Source organism: Leucoraja erinacea, chromosome 28 (genome assembly GCF_028641065.1).
Source record: "Leucoraja erinacea ecotype New England chromosome 28, Leri_hhj_1, whole genome shotgun sequence".
Taxonomy (NCBI): domain Eukaryota; kingdom Metazoa; phylum Chordata; class Chondrichthyes; order Rajiformes; family Rajidae; genus Leucoraja; species Leucoraja erinaceus.
In genome coordinates, this window is record NC_073404.1 from 21,301,788 (window position 1) to 21,326,601 (window position 24,814).

Genomic DNA, 24,814 nt, shown 5'->3' on the forward strand with positions numbered 1-24,814 from the left:
GAGACATGTAGAAGTCTTTATTTACTCTTGCAACTTTTAGATAGGTGCTCTTGACAAATTTAAATTTTGAACATTTGACAAAGAATTGGAATTCTAACTAACGCACATAGTCATCAATATCCCTGGCAAATTTCCCACGAGAATAATATTCATATTCTCTTTTCTCTCTTTCTTCATCCACTGCTTTTCTTGTTCTTTGCACCTGTCGTTTAACTTTATTATTTGGTTCACCATAATAATTATCAGTATCTTCATCATCATCGTCATCGTCTTCATATTCCTCTTTCTCATCACTGAGATCTCTCTTTGCCTTCTCGTGATATTCACCAGTAGGAGTTCCATCTGCAGACCTTTTCATCTTCTCATAATAGTCTTCAATGTCTTTTGTGGCCTTCACTTCGAATACTAGGAAACAAAATGTAAAAATACGTCATGAATGAAGTTTATGTATTTCAATACTTAAATGATTACTATATACACAATTCTGAACCTATTTCCAGATATTTTCATGAGTTTTAAATGTTTGTATTTGAAGTTCCCCTTTCCTAAAACTGTTTTTATTTTTGACTAATGTACAATTTTACAGATACTTATAATCTACTTCAATGTCTGTGTGACCACGGCGGAGAAAGTGGAGAACATGAAGTTCCTCGGAGTGCAGATCACAGACAGAATCACCTGGTCCAGGAACAACACTGGGATTGTCAAACGGGCCCATCAGCGACTGCACTACCTGAGGAAACTCAAACAGGCCTCACTCCCCGCCAACATCCTCAGAACTTTTTACAGGGGCACGGTGGAGTCTGTATTCACGTACTGCATGAACACGTGGTACTCCAACTGTAACTGCTCAGACAGGAAGTCTGCAGAGGGTAGTGAGGGGAGCAGAGAGGATCATTGGCGTCTCCCTACCCTCGGTACAAGAACTGTTCCAGAGCCGCTGCCTGAAAAAAGCACTGAGCATAGCAAAGGACAGACTGCACCCCCTCCACACACATCTGGATCCCCTGCCATCAGGCAAGAGATACCGTAGCATCAAAACCCGGTCAATCAGACTGCTAAACAGCTTCCTTCCACAGGCTGTGCTGCTAAACAGTCACTCCACCTGATTCTGCTGCTTTTTGCACTGACAATTTAATAACTCTGGCACTGGCCACTTAAATCAGCTGCCCTGGACAATTTATGACTGTTTTTACTTGTATTTTAATGTTGCTGTTTTTACCTGCACTTTTTAACTATTCATACTGTTTTATCAGGGACTGGATTGATTGTTTTTATTTTATGTGCGATGCTCCGGTATTCCCTGGGAAACGTTTTCTCATTTTGCACTGTACAACTGTTGCTTTGCAAGATGACAATAAAGGTTGATTGATTAATTGACTAATTTTGGTGGGTGAGCTTAGATAATAAATATTGGTGGGTAGTTATTCAACTGGAGGGCATCAAAAGAAACAATACACTCATCATCTGACTGCATAGTTTCCCCGAACCCGACAGTTGCCTTAAATTGTAAAACATTTATTTTCTAAAATTTTGATTTCATTTATTGTATTTGGAACAAATTGCTTTTGGAAGAGATATTGCTCCATAGAAATTTATGGCACGGAAAGAGCATTCAGCCCACCGTGTCCAAGCTGGCCAAGAAATATATTTAGATTATTCCCACTTCATATCCCTGAACATAGTCAGGAGTCATTATCAGTCCTAGTTACATTGTCATATCCCTGTACATATGTTAAGGATCCAAGTGCAAAAAAATTGGGATTAGACCTTTATCCTTTCAAGCCATGAATTCCAGCCCCCCACTATTGGAATGAAAGGAAATCTCTGATTCACTCTAATTCTTTTAATTAATTAAATTAATTTAAATTATGCTCTCTAGTTCATTTCTTCAATATCAAATGATGTAGGTCCTTAATCCTCACCTTATCTGGGCCACTCATAATTTAAAAACAAACCCCTCAACCTAATAAATCTCTCCTCATAACTTGAGATCACCGGCCCAGACAACATTGTGAAGTATCTCAGCGCGCTCTCTAGTGCCATCGTGTCCTTCAAGTAGTGTGGTACTAGCTGGTGTTTTATACAATCTTTGCATTACTGCGCTGCTCTTGTATTTTATCCTTGGATCATAAAGGCAAAAGTCCAATTTGACTGCCATCTGTCCATCCTTCTATATTCGGGGGAACTTTAGAACTGAACTCTGGTCTTTTTGGTGTTATCATATTTATTGTGAATTATTTTGTTTGCCCTCCCCGATTGAACTACTTCATAATTATCTTGACTGAACTGAATCAGTTTTTTAATATCTTCCCGCGGATGATACTAGAAATGTGGATGGGTGAAAAATTGATATGAAGGTAATAAAACAGGTCATCTATCTATCTATACATAATGAAAACTCTGATCTTGTGCTCTTCCAGTTTGCATGGTTTTTCTATTTGCGCAAAAACGGTATGCGATAGCACTAAATTCTTTTGCCAGCTTACTCGTTGTTCTCATGTGCTGCGAGTGCAACAAGTTTCATTCCAATCGGTGGCATATTGTAAAGGTTATTAAGGTTTAAAATCGTAAAAAACTACGCATGCGCAGATTGCTGCCGGTCACCGGCACACAGATTGATCTCCTCTCCTGTCAGTCAGGAAGGGGCGTCGCCGGGATGGCGATGCTCCTTCCTGGCACCATCGCCGCACTGATCCGCCGCGTCCACTGTCAATCGGCTGGAGGTCGCATTGGTGGGAAGGGGAGCCAGGGGACTGGGCCTGGGCTGGTACCAAGGACGAGCCTGGTCAGGGACAAGCCTGGAGATTAAGTCAGGGCCTGGAATGGAGCCCAGGCGGCGGCCGAGCTGAGGGCTGGAGTCGTGCCCAAGCCCAGGGCCTGGGTCAAAGTTTACCAGCACCTCGGGGGCTCCCCGGCTGCCACCATCCTGCAGCACAGCCTCCGCTTCCTGCACTGCAGGCAGCTCTGGCTTGGCCGCCCGCCACCCTCACTCTGCCGCCTGCACAGCGAGCCCGGCTCCGTCGAGGCCCATGTCTGCGAGTGCTTCAGCCGCCTACAGCCAGGGCTGGGCCGAGTGCGAGAACCAGGCCGAGTTCCTGGTCCTGACACTGCTCTACGACCTGGGGCAGGGAATGGGAGTGAGGGGAGGAGGATGAGGGAAATGGGGAGAAGGGAGATGGTGTGGTAGAGAGAGATAGGGGGGGGGGGGCAGCGCCGAGCCCTGCTGTGTACCCGCATGCGAGGTCCAGCACGGGTCCCGCGCTCAAGCGGCTCCTGCCAGCGGGTTCAGACATCGGGAGCGGCCCTAACGCCCTAACACCTTCTGCTCAAACTGCAATTCCCGTATTGGCCTCATTAACTACACAGAATCCAACAAAGTAAGTCATCGTCGAGTTGACTAAGAGGGAGGATAAGGGCATGGTAAGGACTGCAGAAAAAGAGTGTAAGGATAAACCTACTAACCAAAGGTTAATCAGCTTAAGATCTGTGATGGGAAATGTATTTAAAAAAAAGATAAGGGCAAAACTAGCAATGATTTTCATGTGTGAATTGATTAGCAAAAACAAATAGATTTGTTAAAGGCAAATTTGAGGTAATAGGGGGTGGATGAGTGACATGTGGTTGATGTGATGCATGATTTTGAAAATATACTTGATATAAACCTGCATTAAACAGGCGTGTCTTCAAGATTAAAAGCATGGAATAAAAGGTGCAGGAGCAGCAAGGATAAAAATAATGTTTAAATGTCAGGAAATAGAGAAAGAAAATTAAAAAACACCGCAGATACAGAAAATCTGAAATAAAAATAGAAAATGCAGGAAACATTCAACAGAACAGCTGCTGGTGAAAGAGAGATTGCAAGATAAAGTACTTAATAGAATTCTTAAAAGAATATCTCTCTGAGCTTTGTCTCCATACAGATTATAATTAATCAGGTGATTAGTGCAGCACAATTAAGATCCACTCACACCAAAACACCATGTACTACAAAATCAAAGCCACTCCTGACTGTCTAAATATGGGAAATCTGCTGTCAACCATAAACATTGGTCCTTCATAATAGGTAATAGGAGCAGAAATAGAGCATATGGCCATTCAAGCCTGCTCCATCAACAACGAGATCTAGGCTGATCTTCCACTTCTACTTCATTTTCCTACCCATATCTTTTGATTCCCTCAATATTCTAACAATGCAGAACAAATTATAAGCTTCATAATTTTGCATTCTTTTTTGATCAAGCATGGTAGTTTTGAAGATTTCAAGGTACACAAAAATGCTGGAGAAACTGAGCAGGTGCAGCAGCATCTATATCTATGGAGCGAAGGAAATAGGCAACGTTTCGGGCCAAAACCCTTCTTCAGAAGATCTTCTTGAAGATTTCAAGGTTGTTTTGATGACTAATGCTCGTAGCATCTGTAAAAAAAACAACACACCTGGAACAATGCATTTCTGAAATGGACCACTGGATGTCACTACAGGTAAGGAAATGATATACTGACTCAGAAACCACTGTGAATTATATCCAATTCTCCTGTCCATATTTTCCAATGGTCTTCCCTAACAAGCATTAGTCTATTCAATTCAATTAAAAGACATCAAGATGTAATTTGGTTCAGTGGGTAGAACAGAAGAGTTGGAGCCTGACACTAAACTTTTGTTCTCCAAGGGTTGTGCTCCAAAACGACATGCGTCTTTAGCTATGTTATTCTAGTGCAGACACTAGTAGGTCTTATCCCAAAGTTGGTTGAAAGTTTCACTGGTATGTTCTGTCTATACAGAGAATGGTCACATCATTATACATCTAATTATTAGCGGTGATGGAAAGAGTTGCCATTGGGTATTGACATATTGACACATTGTTCATTGGGTTTCATCACTGACATGACACCTGATCTCGATGCAGCTTGATCCAAACATACATACAAACGGAATTCCAGGTGAAACAATTACAGTTACCCTTAATGTTAAAGCAGCATTTAACTGAGTTGGTCCTAATGACTCTTAACAAAAGTAGAGAAAACACTTTAGAATCCTGCCTAGTACAAGAAAGAATGCCAATAATTTAGACCATTTACATGAGTCCTTAAACATCACTGCCAGAGTTCCTTATGGTAGCACCATAATTTTCCAATCATTTTCAAAAATGTTCTTTAATCAGAAGTTTTAATGTTAAGCTTCATTAATAATTATATTCATTTCCATTTGCTGTTTATCAAAATGAGGCTGTTTTTCTCTGCATGCTTCTATAGTATGGAGTATGTGCATTACTACAGACAGGTCGCTATGCCTTGGCACCAGTATCAATCTGAAGCTGGGCATTCTGCAGTGATTGGCTCACAGACTCCACAAAGCATATACAGGCAGAATTAATGTGCCCGATGGAGAACTATCCAGTTGGCTGGATGGTCACAGTGCCAATATTATTTAAGAAGTTTAACATCATCCAAGCCAATGCAGTCTTCTTGAATGCATCAGTTGTGCATTTTATCGCCAAAACCACAGCATCTCTGCATAAAGGGGCAGCATAATGCCGCAATGGTAGAGTTGCTGCCTTACAGCGCCAGAGACTCGGGTTCAATCCAATCTGTGGGTGCTGCCTTTACTGAGTCTGTATATTCTCCATGTGACCGCGTGGGATTTTTCCAGGTGCTCCGGTTTCCTCCCACACTCCAAAGACGTACAGGTTTGTGGGTTAATTGGCTTTGGTAAGTTGCAAAATTGTCCCTAGTGTGTAGGATTTGTTAGTGTATGAGGTGATCGCTGTTCAGCGTAGACTTGGCCGGTTGAAGGGCCTGTTTCCACAATGTATCTCTGTCTAAGTCTAAGCACAAAAAGAGCAGGTGTGTGGGAAAACTATCACTCAAGACCACATTTTCATTATTTCTTCATTATGAATACCTCAATGTACTAATATTCACTAGTTAGCAGTGTTACTGAATAACTGCAGTGGTTCAAACAGGTAGTCCACTATTTCCACTTATCTTTACTGTAAATTAGCACTTCTGAAAACTCTCTGAAGCAGTTGTTCCAAACAAGTTTTCTTACACAATATTATTGTGATTGGTAAGTAAATAGAATAAAATGGTATTGATTTTGTGAATTGACATTAATATCGAACATTTTTAAATTTTGTTTTATATCACCTGTCTGCCTCTGAATCTATTACTGTATAGTTACATAATTTGTGATGTGAAAGAATGACTTCTTTATTTAAGTGTCCTTAACAAATGAGAGACTATCATACATCAGTCATATGGAGCGAAGTCTCCATTATTAAAATAGATCTATCAAAACATTGCCCTATTACACTCCCAAATTTAAACAGTAATAGTTAAGTAATGTATATCTCAAATAATTTGCTTTTCTGATTTCTGGACAGAAAAATGAAAAGGTATTAAATTCTGGCAGTAAAGAGTTAATTTACTCATCCACTGTTTTTTAATTAATTTTCAAAGGATATACAAATAATTGAAGGGACAGGGAAATACATTTTGTAGATAATTTCGATTCTGTTGGAACTTACATCCTTACACGCCAACTCCACCTGATGGAGCATTCTCTGTGCTATTTTATGCCAAAGTGCAAAGTTTATTATTTTGATTGCCTGTGCTAATGCAAATTCTATTTTTTCATTAGGGTTCCTTTTTATTCCTCAAAATCCACGATATCCAATTTTACTTTTCCAGCTCTTTGAAATGCTCAACTAAATATTTTGCACTAGATATTGCGGAGACTGTCAGTTATTTAGAAAAGTTTATTACTTCTGAAATTAAAAATCAAATGTCTGCGATGAATGTCCTTGCTTAATGTCTAGAGGCTAAAACAAAAAAAAAAACACAGCAGGATCAATTTTTAACTCTTAGTGGGAAGTGTATGATCATGCTCAAGGGAAAATGGCAGAGAACGTATAAGGTGGCTGGGTGTGTGAAAGCATGATTTTGGAAGACAAATACAAACTTGAGGAACACCATCCATCAGTGTTGGGGATGCTGGAAGTTGGGATATTGTGGAAAGAAGGATAGGGGGGGTTCCAATATTACCCTATGGGTCAAAATAATGTATTTTATTCAGACATTCTTTGTAAATTACATGCCATCCTGGGTTTCATTTTTATAGGTGTCCATAAGACAATTTTGTCCATGTTGAAAAATTCGACATTGTAACCATACCCTCCTTTGTATTATAATAATGGCACATAAGGCAGATAAGAATGAACAACTACTGAAATGGAGACAGGGGAAACTAATTCAGCATTCGTAGGAACAAACATCTATACATTTGTCAGATTTTTAAATTGACTATTATGTGAGCTCGTTCATATGTATGGGTATCCATAAATCAGGCATTTATAACTCAGGGTTGGCCTGGGTTAGAATTCTCTAAAACCAATAGCAGTCAGACATTTTTCACAGCTGTCCAAACATTCTGGCTTGATTGAGACATTTAATTGTATTTTTTGTTTTTAGATGGAACGAGAAAAGATAAAATAATTAATTTCAACAGTGGAACTTTATTCTAATGTAAAACTAACACAACTCTTATATAACTTAATTGTATATTGCTGTACACCCAATAAAGCTGATGTGTGAAAGATGAGTACAATTACAGGCAATATTTTCGAGAACAGAGCCCTAAATATGCAAAAAAAAAATTGTACTGGGTAAATACATCCTTCATCTCAGTACCTTCTTGGTGTCATGTTTAAGCAAAGTCCACAATAGAGAATTATGAAGCCTTTGTAAGCGATTTTGTTTAGGTAAAGGGATAATGATTTACTTGCCTGGTAAAGGTGTTTTGAAGAATATTGTGCTTCATTAAACATGTCATATTCTTTATCGCAGATGGACGCCGGACCCCAGCCTGAGAAAAAAGGCAGTTAAGTTTGATGATCTCACCAACTGTTCCCATAATCCCTTGAGGTTTGTTCATGCACCAATCTCGAACTTTTCTGCAGCAGTTCAATTAGTGATCTAGAAACCAGACAAAATAATCTAGGAAGGAAGATATTAGGCCAACCAGAAGAGAGAAAATTATAGGGAAGGGTGGAGAGGGCTTATTTTGATCGGTGACCAGCAGCATCTTTAAAAATTGCATACTTTGGTGATGAATTCTTTATTTTATGTTGGTGCTTCACTAATTCTGTTGCATTCTTTGTAGAAGCTGATGCAAGAAATCATAAAGGCACAGTAAATGCTCTTGGGTGAGGAGCGAAGATTCTTAATAATTGAGATGCTAGTGAAATAAATACACCGAGCGACATCTTCTAGCCCAATCACACATCTAGTTCCTCCAAACCCGCACTTGGTTTGCATGTCAGATTATTTGAAAAGTAAATTTTGCAAAGCAAACTTTTAACACCCTAGCTGTAAATGAGTTATTCTGAAGAGATGTAGAAATGAAAGATTTCAAGATATGAATGAAACAAACTCATGAGGTGCCTGCTAGTTAAAAATGCGATAAATATATTTGATAAAATGCTGTCTCAACTGATAACAGCACCTCCCACACTCAATCATCATGAAAAGGGCAACAGGTGCTGGAGGGACATTGCTATCTCCAGGTTACCCTTCACTTCACAGCACTCTGACTAGATCCTGAAACATATCGTCGTTCCTACATTGTCGTTGGGCCCAAATTCTGGATTTCCACAGAACTGTACCGTGGAAGCATCAAGAAGGTTGTTCACCCACCATTTTTTAAAGATCAGTTAGGGATGCGCAATAAGTACTGGTCTATTTCATAAAAGAATAAAAAATAAATGACCAGGTATGAGCTGCAAATTGGTTTAAAACGTTTTTGAAATTCATTGAAGTGATGTGGGTTTTGCAGGAGTTTGACTGCAGAGATGGTGAAGAAACAACAGTATATTTCCAAGTCACGAAGGTATGAGGCTTGGATGACAACTTCCAGGTGGTAGTGTTCCAATGCTCTTGCTGTCCCTTAATGTTCTACCTGTCAGAAGATGTTGGTTTGAAAGGGAATCTCGATAAGTTTCTGCAGATGGTACAAACTGCTGCTATTGTATGTAGGTGATGAGTGAGTGAATGGTTGTGGATGGGGGTGACGATGAAGTGCGCTTGTATGTCCTGTATGGTGTTGAGCTCTTGAGTGCTGTTGAAGCTGCATTTATCCAGCTAAGTGGGGAGTATTTCATCACGATCATGCTTTAATTTAAAAAATGGTGGACAGTCTTTGGGGAGTTAGGAGGCAAGTTTCTTGGTGCAGGATTGCTAGCTTCTGATCTGCTCTTTTAGCTATATTGTGTAAATGGCTACACCAATCCAGTTTCTGAACAATGGTAATCCCCAGGATACCAATAGTAGGGGATTCGGTCATTGTTACATCTTTGAATGATAGTGGGCAATAGCAGGATCTTTTCGATGGATATTGTCATTGCACTGTTTGGCAATAATGTTACTTGCCACCTACCAATCAAGCCTGGATATTGTCCTCGGCTTGCTACATTTGCGTGTGGACTGCTTCAATATCTGAGGAGTCGCGAATGATGCTGAACATTGATTTTATGATTTTATGATTAAAGCAAGGATACTGATGAAGCAGCTGAAGGTAATTGGACCTAGGACACCAGATGTCCTAGGCTGTCAGAGGTTATGGGGAGAAGGCAGTATGGTGGAGTGCACTTGATGGGCCGAATGGCCTAATTCTGCTCCTATCTCTTATGATCTTACGACTATACAGCTGCCACACAGCTGTCCTATGGCTGAGATGATAACCTCCAACCACCACTACATATTCCTATGTGCTGGATATGATTCCAACCATCTTAAAAGGGTCATCTTTTAAACTGGAATTCATGTTTTTTTCCCCCAATTTCAGTTTAGCTAGGGCTCCTAGAGGCTATACACAATCAAATGCCAATCCTGTACTTTGATGAAGATAGGAAAACCATACCCATTTCTTTGATCTCCACAATGAGATTTGAAATATTTCATAATTATTTATTTGGCAGTTTACTCTGTTTAAGGACCATTTGTTAGGCTAGTGACCTAGTCAGTACTTTCCCATTGCAACCTCTTATGAAATTGTCAATTGTGTCTTAAAAAAGAAACAGGACCATAGGCAAAGGAAGAAAAGATCCTGATGGTAACAATGGTGTGAAGGCCCACACTAATTGCAAGTGAGCAACCAGATTACAAAAAGTTATCACTGTGCCCCAAATATGGACAAAATGCATTCTGATTTCCAACCCATAATTTCAGTGAGATTTTAAAGCTGAAGTTCAGATTTAATTCAGACTTCATTTAAAATCTCAGCAGTGAAGAAAAGACGTAACAGTAATGTGGAATAGTTTAATGTAACATAGATTAACAATCATGTCTTCCCATCATAAATTAAAAGATTTGGGAGCTGGAATTAAAATCTTATAATAATCTCTTGAAATACTGTTCATTGTGCCATTTTTTGACTTGCTTTGAATTCAATGATTATTAGACAAGATGACTCCTAAGATGGTTTTGCAAAATATAATTTAAATATGTAATTAAGTGCAGGTCAGCATGCATTCCTTTATTTCAGCAGGAAAAAGAGATAATTTATGCGGGTGCAGAGGTGCTTTATGGAAGTATAATCACACCAAATTAAATTAATGAATAAGGAAAGAATGGTAGTCATTAGAAGCACTATGGTTTTGTTTTTATTTTTTATTCTTGATGGAATAGAGAGCTTAGACATAAACTAACTGGTGAAAAACATACACTTAAAAAAGATAATTGAAATCAAGACTAGGTATTATCATTGAACACATCACATTTCACAGAGACTTCAATTACTTATAATCTTTTTAAGTTATCCACTCGAGAAATGTGATGCCTGGCATGGATGATGAAGCCGAGTTTTAGTTAAAAATATAAGAAGATATTAAATTGGTTTCTGGGCTAGCTTACAGCTTATATTTAGTGTCAAATTAGGCTTTCCTCAAGTTGCGGGGTGTGTGAGATAACATTGTCTCCCAAGTGTAGGAGCTAGAGAGATATCTTTGAAAGTAAGATGCCATAAACCAAATAACCAATGTTTATGGGGGAGGGGGCAATAAAGGAAGAGAGAAATAAACAGTCACATCTTTGTAAACAAATGACCTATGTTTATGAGGGACCAAATGACAGAGGAAGCAGCGAACAGAGCAAGGGTGGTCTATTTGGAGATAAAACAAATGGACAATGTTTTTAGTATATCTTGTACCATGTAAAAAAAAGGTTTGATGTGATGCATTCTGTGGAAACCTTTTCCAGTACTTCTGACCATGACTAATGTCTGTGGAATGTGATAAGGGGACAAAAAACCTATTTAAAGCAATGTAATTCTGTTGTTCAGAGAAGGTGACTGAGCACAGTCAAGTGTCTGTGTTGGTCACTTGACTGGAGTTCTCCCTCCCTTCCATCGGCCGATGTTAAGTAAAGTTTTGAACTGGTCTACCAAACAGGTTGTGTGGTGTCTGTTTATTAAGAAGCGAACCTGGTTTAGTAGTTAAAATAAGTAGCTTTTTCATGGACATTAGATGAATGACGAGACATGTCTGTCTGTCATGAAATAAGGCACTAGAAATTCAAGGCATTATTCTTCCATTTACAGTAAACAATTTCCTGAATAGAAAACCACCATGTCAGCCATTGGGAATAAAGGAATGCCAGATACGTTATATAATCTCATTTTATGAAGCCCAGTCATGGCCCCCAATAAGGTCTGTCTTGATATGGCTTTCATTTAAGTGGTACTCAGCTACAACATATACAGTAGAAACCTTTTCAGACTTTTCAGGCTTTTGCCCTCTAATAAACATTCATTATGGCAGTGTGACGCCCAATAATATGAATGACAGTGACTGCTTGAGAATGCAATAATCATTCAAAATATCAGGATAGCTTGAACTGATTAATGGGAAGTTTTAGTGCAGAACACTGATAACCTTAATAAGGCAATCAATGGCATATTTTAATTATATGAAATGACCCAGAAGATGGGAAGTGTTTAAGAAGGAACTGCAGATGCTGGAAAATCGAAGGTGGACAAAAGTGCTGGAGAAACTCAGCGGGTGCAGCAGCATCTATGGAGCGATTCTTCCTTCTTCCTTCGCTCCATTCTTCCTTCGCTCCATAGATGCTGCTGCACCCGCTGAGTTTTTCCAGCACCTTTGTCTACCAGAAAATGGGAAGTTGAACATTACATTCTCTTTGTATTTGACCATGAGGGAATCCAGGATGTGTGAAACCCTCTAGTTAAGGGCACAGAAAGAAAAGATAGTAGGAAATTGCCCATAGCAAGTATTTTAAAAGTGCAGAAATAACACTGGAGATCCATGAAAGATTCCATGTGCATTGTGAGCTGTGCCTCGAATAAACAGCCAGCCTCTAGATTGCTGCAGAGCAGACTATCAAATAATACAATTTGAGTATGCCTTTACCCATGACCCAGAGAAACAAAGTTGATTTCATAAGACCACAAGACATAGGAGCAAATTCCATAGGTGGCAATGAATTCCACAGATTCACTACTCTGGCTAAAGAAATTCCTCCTCATCTCCATCCTAATGGAATATCCTTTTATTCTGAGATTGTGGCCTCTGGCCTTAGACTCTACCACTACTGGAAACATCGTCTCCACACCCACTCTATCTAGGCCTCTCATTATTCAACAGGTTTCAATGAGATTCCTCCTCATTCTCCTAAACGCCACTTGTTCATCTGCAAAGTCACTTTATGGCTAAGACTCACAAAGCAATGCTAAAAGTTGACATTGCACTATTATTAATTGCACTTTCATTGCATGAATGTTTCATTCTGGGAAAAACATCACCCATGGTAGAACAAATCCTGACACAGTCCTGGGTCATATTACATAATGCCATGACAAATCTGAAAGTTACTTCTGTGTTCCACTGTAAGTTAACGGACCTTTTAAACCAATAGCTTTCTTTTCTTCTGTGCTATGCAATTCAATTTTTTGGCTCTTGAGTCTAGTTCATACAGTGGCAGGTTGTTTTTACAGAAGGTACTATGTTTGGGGGCGGGGGGGGGGGGGGAGATAGAGGGCAGAGAAGAAAAATAGAGACAGATACAGAGGCATGCATATGGTCATTAAGGGGCTTTGGTCTTAGATGAAATTACAAAGCATTTGTCAGGGTACTTAGAACATGTCAATCTCAGAAAAGGCAGCTAATATGTGATTGACTATTTTTGTTCTATTATTAATGAACAAATTCACAGCTTTCAAATGCATCAAAGCTTCAAACCATTGGCAGAGGGAAGTTGACTCAAGTGTTATTATTCACTCATGGAATTCTTTAGTGGACATGAAGTTAGAGTTAATTGGCACTCTTGGGATTTTATGGGGAAAGATTTTGTAGATATTTATGGAAACTTTAATATTTAGATATCTCAAACTTGCACTTCTTTTTGAAGGATTTTTTTGAAGAAAATTTGAAATTAAATCTTATCAATTGCAAGATGCACTTCAGTCGTGATAATAGTTTGAAAGCTAGAGAAATCCGAGAAAGATGTATCACTTCCAACCAACATCAATATGAAAGCATTATTGCACAGCACTTGCCTAAAATGATGAAACTATTGCTGACAAATTTCACAAAACAAGTATGTGCAAGGGTGGGGAGAAAGTTATGGGGGAGTGAACTTTCTCTGAAAGAGACAAAGACTGGCAAAATAAAACATTTATGACACCTATTTATGGTGTAATCAAACTCTTCAACTGCCTTCTGTCTCTGGTGGGGTCCAGCATCCATCTACTGTAAAGAATAGGACAGGATTAGTGAGGCACCAATATGAATATCAAAGGTGGCAGTGATGGTGGGATAGAGGATCTTCTGTTGAAATATATCTGAAAGCTCCTGAATGGTTTTAAATGGTTACCACATTTAGGTGCTGCAAAAAGCTGGATATGGCCAGTGGGATCAAAATATTGTAATCCACATGATATTGTAACCCAAGTAATAAACATCTGCCTGTTAACAGTTTGAAAAGTACATTATTCATATATATAAGATACAAATTAAACAGTTCAAATAATAAAATATTTGTAACGGAATAAAATTAAGTAATGTTTGTAATCAATGGTTGCCATAATGTTTGACTTGTTTATTCATCTATGGGTTGTTACTAAGATATTTTTTAAATCCTAGAAATTAAAGTGAGAAAGAATCAATGAGCAAATACTACTTTGCACGTCCCATCTTATTATGTCTAAGACTGTAGCTTTCACACAAAAAAGGATCCAATGGTACCCTACTCTTCTTCTGATATTGCCTGACCTCAACAGCTTTTGGTTTGAGAATTGTTCCCAATCCCAACTCAGACCAAGTTATAACTTGAAAGCTATCAGAAGTCCTTCAGTGTTAATTTCTTATTCTAATTATTTTTCTTTTCTCCCCACCTCCAATTTTATTTAATATTTCTAAATTAAAATGGAGTACAAATAAAATTGTGAAACAGAATGTGAAGAAAATTATCAAAATGTTACAGTAACATTAGATAAGTTCTTAATGTGAACCTCTCTAAACACACATAGCTTGTATCTTCAATATTGGGACCATACATATTCATTGAGTTATTCTTCTTTAAATCAAATACATGGACAGGGGATGATTTTAATATGTATTGTGATTGTCCCTACTGATTAAATGAGAATACATTTCTTGCAGTTTATTATACCTGCATGTTGAAACTTAACCAGTTGATAAATCATATTGGTATAAATTCTGCTCTTGAAAATCTAGAGCAAATGGGGAATTTGTAATGGGAGTACACCCTAATTATTGATTTCAGATTATTCTTAATAACAAGATCATCTTAATTAAGTCTATTTCAACCGTGCTTAAGAAAACTTGGGATATCCAAAAAAAACAAAATGCTGGCAATTCTTGACTTGCTTTTGACTAACACGTCAAAGCAGCATCTGAGGACGCAAAAGATGCGTCAACATTTTGGGTTGAAACCCTGCATTAGAATTAAGAAGGGGGAGATGGCCAGTGTACAGAAGTATGAAGTAAGTATGGGACAGAGGCTAGTAGGCAATAGATGAAAGCATATAAGATTATTAAGGGTTTGGACACGCTAGAGGCAGGAAACATGTTCCCGATGTTGGGGGAGTCCAGAACCAGGGGCCACTGTTTAAGAATAAGGGGTAAGCCATTTCGAACGGAAATGAGGAAACACTTTTTCACACAAAGAGTTGTGAGTCTGTGGAATTCTCTGCCTCAAGAGGGCAGTGGAAGCCAGTTTTCTGGATACTCTCACGAGAGAGCTAGATAGGGCTCTTAAAGATAGCAGAGTCAGGGGATATGGGGAGAAGGCAGAAATGGGGTACTGACTGGGGATGATCAGCCATGATCACATTGAATGGCGGTGCTGGCTCGTAGGGCCAAATGGCCTACTCCTGCACCTATTGTCTATTGTGTCTGCTTCTCATGGTAGGGTGTCTTAAGCTAGAGTTTAAGGAGACCGCGGGGATGCTCTGACGCCGAGCCCGAACGGGGGTCAGTGGGCCTAAAGAATGCTTGCGTACGTGTTACGTTTATATGATGCCTATTACGCAATTCGGGGGGGTTGCCTGAAATAAGTAAGTTTGCAGACGACACAAACGTTGGTGGTGTTGTGAATAATGAGGAAGGTTATCCGTGACAAGGTTATCCATCAGCAGGATACAGATTAGATTGAAAATTGGCAAATGGAATTTAATTTCAACAAGTGCAACATTTCACAAAGTCATATATGAGTAGGCCATATACTACATACGGTAGGGCACAAATAAATATATTGATTAAGGAGGAACCAAGGGTTTCTAGTTCATTGTTCCCTGGATGTGGGAATGCAGGTAGAGTGGTAAAGAAAGCACATTGCACACTTTTCTTCATCAGTCGAGGCATAAAATAAAATAGTGGGAGGTTATATTGCAACTTTGCAAAACATAATTAGACCACATTTGGGACATTATGTGCAGTCTGTTTGCCACACTTAGGAAGAATGTGGTTGCCTTGGAGAGAGTGCAGAGGACATTCCCCAGGATGTTTTCTACATTGGAGGACTTTAGTTATAGGGAGACATAGTGTGCATGTAATATGCTTGTTTTCCCTGGAGTGAAAGATGCTGAAGAGTGATCTGATAGAGGCATAGAATGGGTAAATTCTCTGAATCTTTTTCCACGTTAGGGGTATTAAAAACTAGAAGGCACAGGTTTAAGGTGAGCAGACACAGGTTAAAGATAATTTAGGTGGAAATGTCATGTAGATAGTAGTTGATACTTGGTATTCACTGTCACAGGAGATAGTGGAGTCAGATCCAATTACCACATTAGTGTAGTTGGGGGGGGGGGGGGGGGGGGGAGGGGAAGGTTGGCATCGATATTATGGGCCAAACGGTCCTTTTCTATATTCTAAATATTCTATATATACTGCACATGCTGGAATCTTGAGTGAAAAACATACTGCTGGAGGAACTCAGCGAGTCAGGCAGCATCTGCGGAGGGAAATGGACAGACGACGTTCGGATCAGAACCGGTCTTCAGAGTTAGGAAGGATCCTGACCAGAAACATCATCCATCCACCACCCTCCATAGATGCTGCCCAGCAAGTAATTATTTTAGTTCTCAAAAAGAATTGGAATAATCTTCATAATTCGTTTAATTTTCCATGTCATTTCATTTCACTTATCCCTTCCTTCTGTTCAGAATGGTGATATTGAAGATGACAATATAAAGGGTCACATTAATAACCATATATTTTTTACAAAATATCGTATAAGAATGGCTGTCAAGCTGCATCCATGTCTTTATAAAAGGGGACCTAAACTGAAACTCATGAACATTTACCACTATTTGATATTTTTGCAGACTTTTTCCCCTGTGACTATATTAAGGAGCTTAAGAGAAAATTTGATGAAACAATTAATATTATAATAGAGCACCAATTGACTTACCTGCAATTGACAGTAGCTGCATTGCCAAAAGGAATTTCACATGTTTCATCATCACTTTAACAGGTTGATGGAAACTGTAGATTTAAAATAAAATCAGTTGACCAAACTTCTGTCAAAATGAAATGTTCTCATTCTACATTTCATTCTTAAAGATTTTCAACAGAATGGTCAGAATATAGTTACATGAGAGAAGCAGGCTTTCTTCATAGTGACAATTGTACTTGAAGCTTTATATTTGCCGCTCACTGGCACTATAACGTATCCCACAGAAGTAGCAGAAGTGGGCTATTTTGTCCACTTGCATTCAATAACATAATGGGAATCTTACTTCAGTCGTAATTTCTTAAACTGACCCACATTCCTTAATGTTTTCAAGATGCTGGAAGATCGAAATGGTACACAAAAACGCTGGAGAAACTCAGCGGGTGCAGCAGCATCTATGGAGCGAAGGATACACAAAAATGCTGGAGAAACTCAGCGGGTGCAGCAGCATCTATGGAGCTGCTGCACCCGCTGCTCTAGATGTCAGCTGATTTACATCGGGGAGACTAAGCGGAGGTTGGGCGATCGTTTCGCCGAACACCTCCGCTCAGTCCGCAATAACCTACCTGAACTCCCAGTGGCTCAGCACTTCAACTCCCCCTCCCATTTCCAACCCGACCTCTCTGTCCTGGGTCTCCTCCATTGCCAGAGTGAGCAACACCGGAAATTGGAGGAACAGCACCTCATATTCTGCCTGGGTTGCTTGCGTCCGGATGGCATGAACGTTGAATTCTCCCAATTTTGCTAGCCCTTGCTGTCTCCTCCCCTTCCTTAACCCTCGAGCTGTCTCCTCCCAGCCCCCCGCCCTCGGGCTCCTCCTCCTCCCTTTTTCCTTCCTTCTCTCCCCCACCCCCCATCAATCTGAAGAAGGGTTTCGGCCCGAAACATCGCCTATTTCCTTCGCTCCATAGATGCTGCTGCACCCGCTGAGTTTCTCCAGCATTTTTGTGTACCCACATTCCTTAATTGCATTTATATATCTCAATATATGTCCAAGAGAAATACTCCCATACATATGAAGCAGAACAAACGAATACGGATGCGATAAAGGTACATACTCTAATAAACAAAACAAAATAATAAACAATTAATTTTTTTAATAGATAACAATTTATTTTAACAAATCTGATCGAACAGGGCAACTGAAAGGATTCAATGATACTTTATTGTCACATGTACCTAGTACAGTGAAATGCTTTGTATTGCGTACAACCTGGGAAAATCACGTATTGCCTACCGTCTGCTACAAAACTGTTGCTACGTTTCTAGTGCTGACAATGTTATGCCCCTGTCCCACTTAGGAAACCTGAACTGAAACCTCTGGAGACTTTGCACCCCACCCAAGGTTTCCGTGCAGTTCCTGGAGGTTTTTGGCAGTCTCCCTAGTGGTCGAAAGTGGTTCCTCTTCTTCTATGTTCCGGCGATTATTTCAAAAAATTCAAAACCGGCCGCGAGTAAACATAGGTTGCTGTTTAAAAAATCGGTAATTATTTAGTCGAAGCCGGTTGCGATGCTAGTTGAAGGTGGTTGCTGGAGGTTGCAGGTAGTGGATCTCCTGCTAACGATATCCTGCAGGTAGCAGGATATCGTTCTCGACAGCTCATCATCGCCATTGGCCCCTTTCATTGTCAGCGGGCCCCTGCCAAATAGCTCTTGGCAGCCATGGTCGCTCTTGACGGTCCTCCTCACAGACCCTTTCGACCCTAGTGGTTCGAGGGCGGATTTTGGAGTCCTCCACATCCTTGGTGAGCGAGTCCTCAGTCCGCAGCCGATGAGCCGGGCCAGCTGGATCAAGAGATGTTGGTGTACTTTCTTGGATATTGCTCTGATATGTCCGGTTCAGGACAGGTTGCTAGGTGATATTTATGCCCCTGTCCCACTTGGGCAATTTTTTAGGCGACTAGGCTGTCACCACATGGTCGCGGGGTGACGCCTGTATGGTCATGAATAGTCTCCTCAAGTCGCCCAAAGAGTCATAGCGTTTTTCTGGTCGCTGCTGGATTTTGAACTGTTCAAAACCTTTCGGCAACAGTCGTCGACAGTGGGCTTGCTGTCAATGATCGTAGCTTGTCTTCTCCTGATGTAGCTGTCATAGGTTGTCGCCATTGTAGACATTGTTGTAGGGTGGTCCAGTCACCGATTTTTCGGCGACCAGCTACGACTATGACAGTCGCCGAAAAAATTGCCTAAGTGGGACAGGCCTATAGGTCCTAGAAACTGAAGCTTTCAACCATCGTACTTCAGCACCATCAATGTATACCACTTCGCTTCTTGAAGTCGATCGCAATCTTGCTGACATTGCGGGAAAGTTTGTGGTGTTGGCACCCGGATACAAGGTTCTTAATCTTCCTGTGTTCCATCTCGTCATTATTTGATATCCAGCCAACTACGGTGGTGTTGTCCGTGAATTTATAAATTCAGTTGGATTTGTACTTGGCTGTACAGTCATGGGTGTTTAAGGAGTAAAGAAGGGTGCTGGGAACGCATACTTGTGGAGCACCAGTGTTGAGGATTATTGTAGAGGATGATTTGTCACCTATCCTCATTGATTGTGGTCTGTTGGTCAGGAAGTCAAGGGTCCAGTTGCAAGGTGAGTGCTGACTTCAAGTTCCACAAATGTGGGGATGAGTTTGGAAATATTCATTAGAATTAGGCTATTTGGCCCTACATCGGGGTCATGGTCATACATCGTCTACTCCATGTTCGATCTCTCTATCCTAATCCCATTCTCTTGTCTTCTCCCCATAACCCTTGGCTGGGATAATGCATTGAAAGCAGAGCTGTAGTCTGACGTAGGTATCTCTTATCCAGGTGTTCCAGGGATTAGTGTGATGGCATCAGCTGCGGAACTATTGTGGAGATAGGTGAACTAGAGTGGATCAAGGTTGTATGGTAGGCTGGATTTATTGCATTCCATAACCAGACTCTGAAAGCACTTCATGATGGTGGGTGGTCACTGGACTGCAGTTGTGAAGGCAAGAGATCTTGTGTTTCTTTGGCACCAGGATGATTGTGGTCTTCTTGAAGCCGGTGGGTACCTCAGAACAGAATAGGGAGAGGTTAAAGATGTCCATGAACACTCTCGTTATTGAATCTGCACAGTTCCTAAGGACATGGCCAGGGATTCATTCCGGACCAGTTGCTTTCCGTGGGTTCACCTCAGGAAGTCCTGATTTCTGCAAGTGGTTCCTGGAAAAGGCACAACAGGTATTTGGAGTTTAAAAGGGAACTGCAGATGCTGGAAAATCGGTAGAAAACCCTTCTGAAGAAGGTTTCGACCCGAAACATTGCTTATTTCCTTCGCTCCGTAGTTGCTGTCTCACCCGCTGAGTTTCTCCAGAATTTATGTCTAACAGGTATTTGGAGCTGTTGCGCAAGTCGTGCAGATTGCAGCTTCAATTCTTAAACAATGGATTCAGCCATCATGAAGTGCTCCAATCCAATCTTTTCACATCTCCATATTCATTTATATTTACTGAGAATACATTTACATCAATTTTACATATATTATGAAGTTATAAGCTGTTCTGAAGAATGTACCTTGAAGCTTTTCTTAAATTTATAATGTCCTTAATTGGAAGACCACATATAATGAATGGTCAAGTTTTAAAAATTACCACCAGTGGGAATATTCTATTTAACCAATTGCTATTTTAAAAATAAAATCATTGACCCACCTTTGTTTTGTTTTTTTAATTGTACTAGTTGTTTTTTTAGAGTTTATAGTTGATGGCAATTTGGAAGCAGATGTTAGAGAAAAACACCCTTTGTAAATCATGAAAGAGAACATTTGAATTTGAGATGCAGTTCCCCATTTTGATGTCATAAAAAGAGATGGAACTTATCATTCATGATGTCAGAGTACGAATATTTCTATACATAATTGCTGCTATAAACTTACTTTAACCACCAACAAAAAACAAAATGGAGATGTATGACCATTTATCACTTATCATTTACAATACCATAATCATGCAGTAATTAATTATGTGTAACACTATCAATTGTGTAGAATAAAAATAATGAATTAAGAATTTCCTTGACGAGGGCGAGTCTTCTAAAATAATGAAAACAGAGCTATTTGCAAAGGTGCACATGGCTACAGGGTATTGCCATAGGGTTTAATTGAGTCACAGTAGTTTTGTAACTCATCCAGTTATGAAGATGATCAATGCAGACCTCTCCCACAGGATACATCAATGGTGGCACATTAAGCGGTGGCAATGCCAAAGGATGTTAGGTTCTCCCTCTGGGAGTTGGTCCCCGGTTGGCAGTTGTGTACCATCACATTCAATAAATGTTATCGTGATACAGCCTACATCATTGAAAGAGGAACTGTAAATAGAACTGAATTCTGTGTAATTAGTGAAGATTCCCACTCCTTAACACGTCAGGATTGTCATTGCCTCCCATCATGAAGCCAATTTTGGATCAAGTTTGGACCAACACCCCTTGCATCACATGTGGCCTTACATTCTGGATCAGCATACCGTTTGGGACCTTGTCAAGAGCTTTGCTGAAGCCCATATATACCATGGCAATTGCCTTGCTTCATAAATTCATGTTTAAACTTGACTTTAGAGATACAGTGCGGAAACATGCCCTTCGGTCCATCGTGCTAACCAGTGATCAGCCTGTACATTAATACTATCCTACATTCTAGCTCCTGTATCACAATGACACACAATAAAATAGACCGGATCCAGAGAATGTGAGCATTTGAAGCAGTAACTGAGTTGGAGATAAATCTCTGGGAGAACAGAGCTGGTTTCAGGTGTCTTGTGGAATGAAAAAGTAAGCTGGCACCAGAGCAAGAGACACCCTGATCTCTCCAAACATTTGCACATATAGAGTGCATCCATTCCCTTTCATCCATATCTACCATCAGGGGGAAAAGGGCATTCTAAAGAAAGGGATTGGAGCATCGTGGGGAAGGTAGAGTAGGAGAGCTCTAAACGTTTGAGTGTCTGGTAAACAAACAATGTTACCACTTACAATGACCTTTATTACAAAAGATTGGAGATGAAAGGCAAAGCAGTCAAAGTAAGATTGGGGAGAAGATTTAAATTAGCCCAGGAACCTGGCAGACCCATAGAATATTTTCATCTACATTGCAAATCATATCCAGTCATGCCAAAATGCAGATCATGACCAATTTATAAGAATGTTTATAAACTGTATTTTGTGCCAAAAACTCAAGAGAGTTAGTGGGCAGAAGTGAGTGCAGTAGCTATTACTGAGGAGATGGTGCTTGGGAAGTTGAAAGGTTTGCGGGTGGATAGGTTACCTGAACTGATGGATTAAACCCCATGGTTCTGAAAGAGGTAGCTGTAGAGATTGTGGAGGCATTAGTAGTGATCTTACAGGAATCACGAGAGACAGGAATGGTTCCAGAGGTCTGGAGAATCACAATCTTAAACCACTGTTTAAGAAGGGAGCAAGGTAAAAGAAAAAAAATTATAGGCCAATTAGTCTGATTTCTGTGAGAATCCATTATTAAGGATGAGGTTTTGGGGTACTTGGAAGCAGTTGATAAAATAGGGCAAAGTCAGCATGATTTTGTTAAGGGGGCAATCTTGCCTGACAAATCCGTTTTGAGGAGTTAACAAGCAGGATAGATAAGGGAGAGTGAGTGGATGTTGTTTACTTGGATTTTCAGAAGGTGTCACACACGAGTTTTAGGAGCCCATGGTTCATGTTCATAACTTCCAGGAGCAGAATTAGGCCATATGGCCCATCGAGTCTACTCTGCCATTCAATGATGGCTGGTCTATCTCTCTCAACCCCATTCTCCTGCCATGGTACTAGGGGCAACGTACTAGCATGGATAGAAGATTGACTGATTGGCAGAAGGCAAAGGGGGGTAAAAAAGGGACCTTTTCTGGTTGGCAGGGGTCAGAATTGAGTCTGCTACTTTTCACTTTATATGTTAATGATCTGGATGAGGGAATTGATGGCTTCGTGGCCAAGTTTGCAAACAATATAAAGACAGGTGCAGGTGGTGTTGAGAAACCAGATAGGCTGCAGAAGGATTTGGACAGCTTAGGAGAATGGGCAAGCAGTAGCAAATGAAATACAGTGTAGCAGCACGTTGGTAGAAGGAATAAAAATGTAGACTATTTTCTATATAGCAAGAGGATTCAGAAATCGGAAATGTAAAGGGGAATGCTGAGGTAGGAATCACAAAAGGTTAATTTGCAGGTTGAGTCAGCGGTAAAGAAGGTAAATGCAATGATAGCAATTGTTTCGAGGGGACTAGAATATAAAATCAAGGTTGTAATGCTAAGGCTTTATCGGGCGCCTGTGAGGCCACGTTTGGAATATTGTGAGCAGTTTTGAGCCCCATATCTGAGTAAGGATGCGTTGGCTTTGGAAAGGGTCCAAAGGAAGTTTAAGAGAATGATCTGGGGGATAATTGGGTTAATGTATGTAGGCTCTGTGCCTGGATTCGATGACGTTTAGAAGGATGAGGAGAAGAGGGGAGGGGAGGGGGTTATTGGATCCTACCGGATAATGAAAGGCCTAGATAGAGTGGACGTGGAAAAGATGTTTCCAGAAATCGGAGGGTCTAGAACCAGATAAGGAACAGGATTAACCAATATTTTATTAAATCAAGAATAGCCATCCATTTCCTGAGTTCACACTAAGTCCTGAAAAACAACATTGGACAAGGTAACAGAATAGTGTCTTGTCAATTGGCTGACATGGGGAGGTTCAGGTTTCGACTTGTCCCAAGCACGTTTTGTTTAGAAATCAACTAATTCTTATAAACGTGCCAACGACGCATGAGTGAGGTGTCCATCCCCACGTTATAATCCCAAACTAGCCACCTTAATTTGTCATCAATACACTCATATTACGGAATACATACACTATGACGCACGTAGGAAGTGCAGTTTGGTCAAACTACAGCGTCCAGACTAACATCACCCACTGTAGCTTCCCCAGTGAAATAAACACACGGTGTGCAGGTCGACGCCTCTGTTCACGGTGTTTTGCTGCGCCCTCCTTTAATATTCTCCCTCCCCTCCTCACTCCTTTCTCCTCCTCTCCCATTCCCTGCTTTCCTACCCTTCCCTTCCCCCTCGCCTCTAATCCACTCCACTCCCCTCACCCTTCCACATTCTCGACCGAGCAATTCACCTGTTTGTCACTTCTTCCGAAAAATTATGATCTTATTTCTGACATTCTCCCCTCGTCACAGGTACTCACTTCAGGCGACCTCTCCCTCCAACTGACTCACAGCGCGGTTGCGGCATTCAAACCACGCGCGAGAACGTTCGCCGTCAGCCGCCTGCAGACGCCCCTCGCCTCGGCAATCTCCGGACACTCGCCTTCCCGCCTCGGCAATCTCCGGATACACGCTTCGCCGCCTCGGCAATCTCCGGACACTCGCCTTCCCGCCTCGGCAATCTCCTACACGGACAATCTCCGGACACTCGCCTTCCCGCCTCGGCAATCTCCGGACACTCGCCTTCCCGCCTCGGCAATCTCCGGACACTCGCCTTCCCGCCTCGGCAATCTCCGGACACACGCCTTTCCGCCTCGGCAATCTCCGGACACTCGCCTTCCCGCCTCGGCAACCTCCGGACATTCTCGATTCGCTCTCGCGACTGAGTCATTCGCTGCAAAGATCCCGCTCGCTATAGGATCTTTGAATCGCTCTGCGATCGAAATGTGTAAGAAGTATCTGTGATCTTCCGGTTGCCAAACGCTTTATCTCCCCTTCCCATTCACATACTGACCAAAGTCCCATGCTCCGCTGTAGGATCTTTGATACTGACCTTTCTGTCCTGGGCCTCGTCCATTGTCAGAGTGAGGCCGAACG

General features: G+C 40.8%; 1 protein-coding gene across 5 annotated transcripts; it reads right to left on the reverse strand.

Moving 5' to 3' along the window:
- Positions 1-2: 2 nt before the first annotated feature.
- LOC129710764 (uncharacterized) lies at positions 3-24,357 on the reverse strand. 5 transcript variants are annotated; one of them, XM_055657995.1, is made up of 3 exons: positions 24,199-24,348; positions 16,945-17,018; positions 3-405 (listed from the first exon to the last, which is right to left on the reverse strand). In XM_055657995.1, exons 1-3 carry the CDS (start codon positions 24,243-24,245, stop codon positions 98-100), a joined length of 429 nt encoding a protein of 142 aa, XP_055513970.1. In that variant the 5' UTR covers positions 24,246-24,348; the 3' UTR covers positions 3-97. The 5 variants fall into 5 exon arrangements, 2 of the variants coding, with proteins under 2 accessions (XP_055513970.1, XP_055513971.1); XM_055657996.1 differs by having other exon boundaries at positions 24,130-24,287; XR_008725725.1 differs by lacking the exon at positions 3-405 and adding an exon at positions 7,785-7,864 and having other exon boundaries at positions 24,130-24,345.
- Positions 24,358-24,814: the final 457 nt, after the last annotated feature.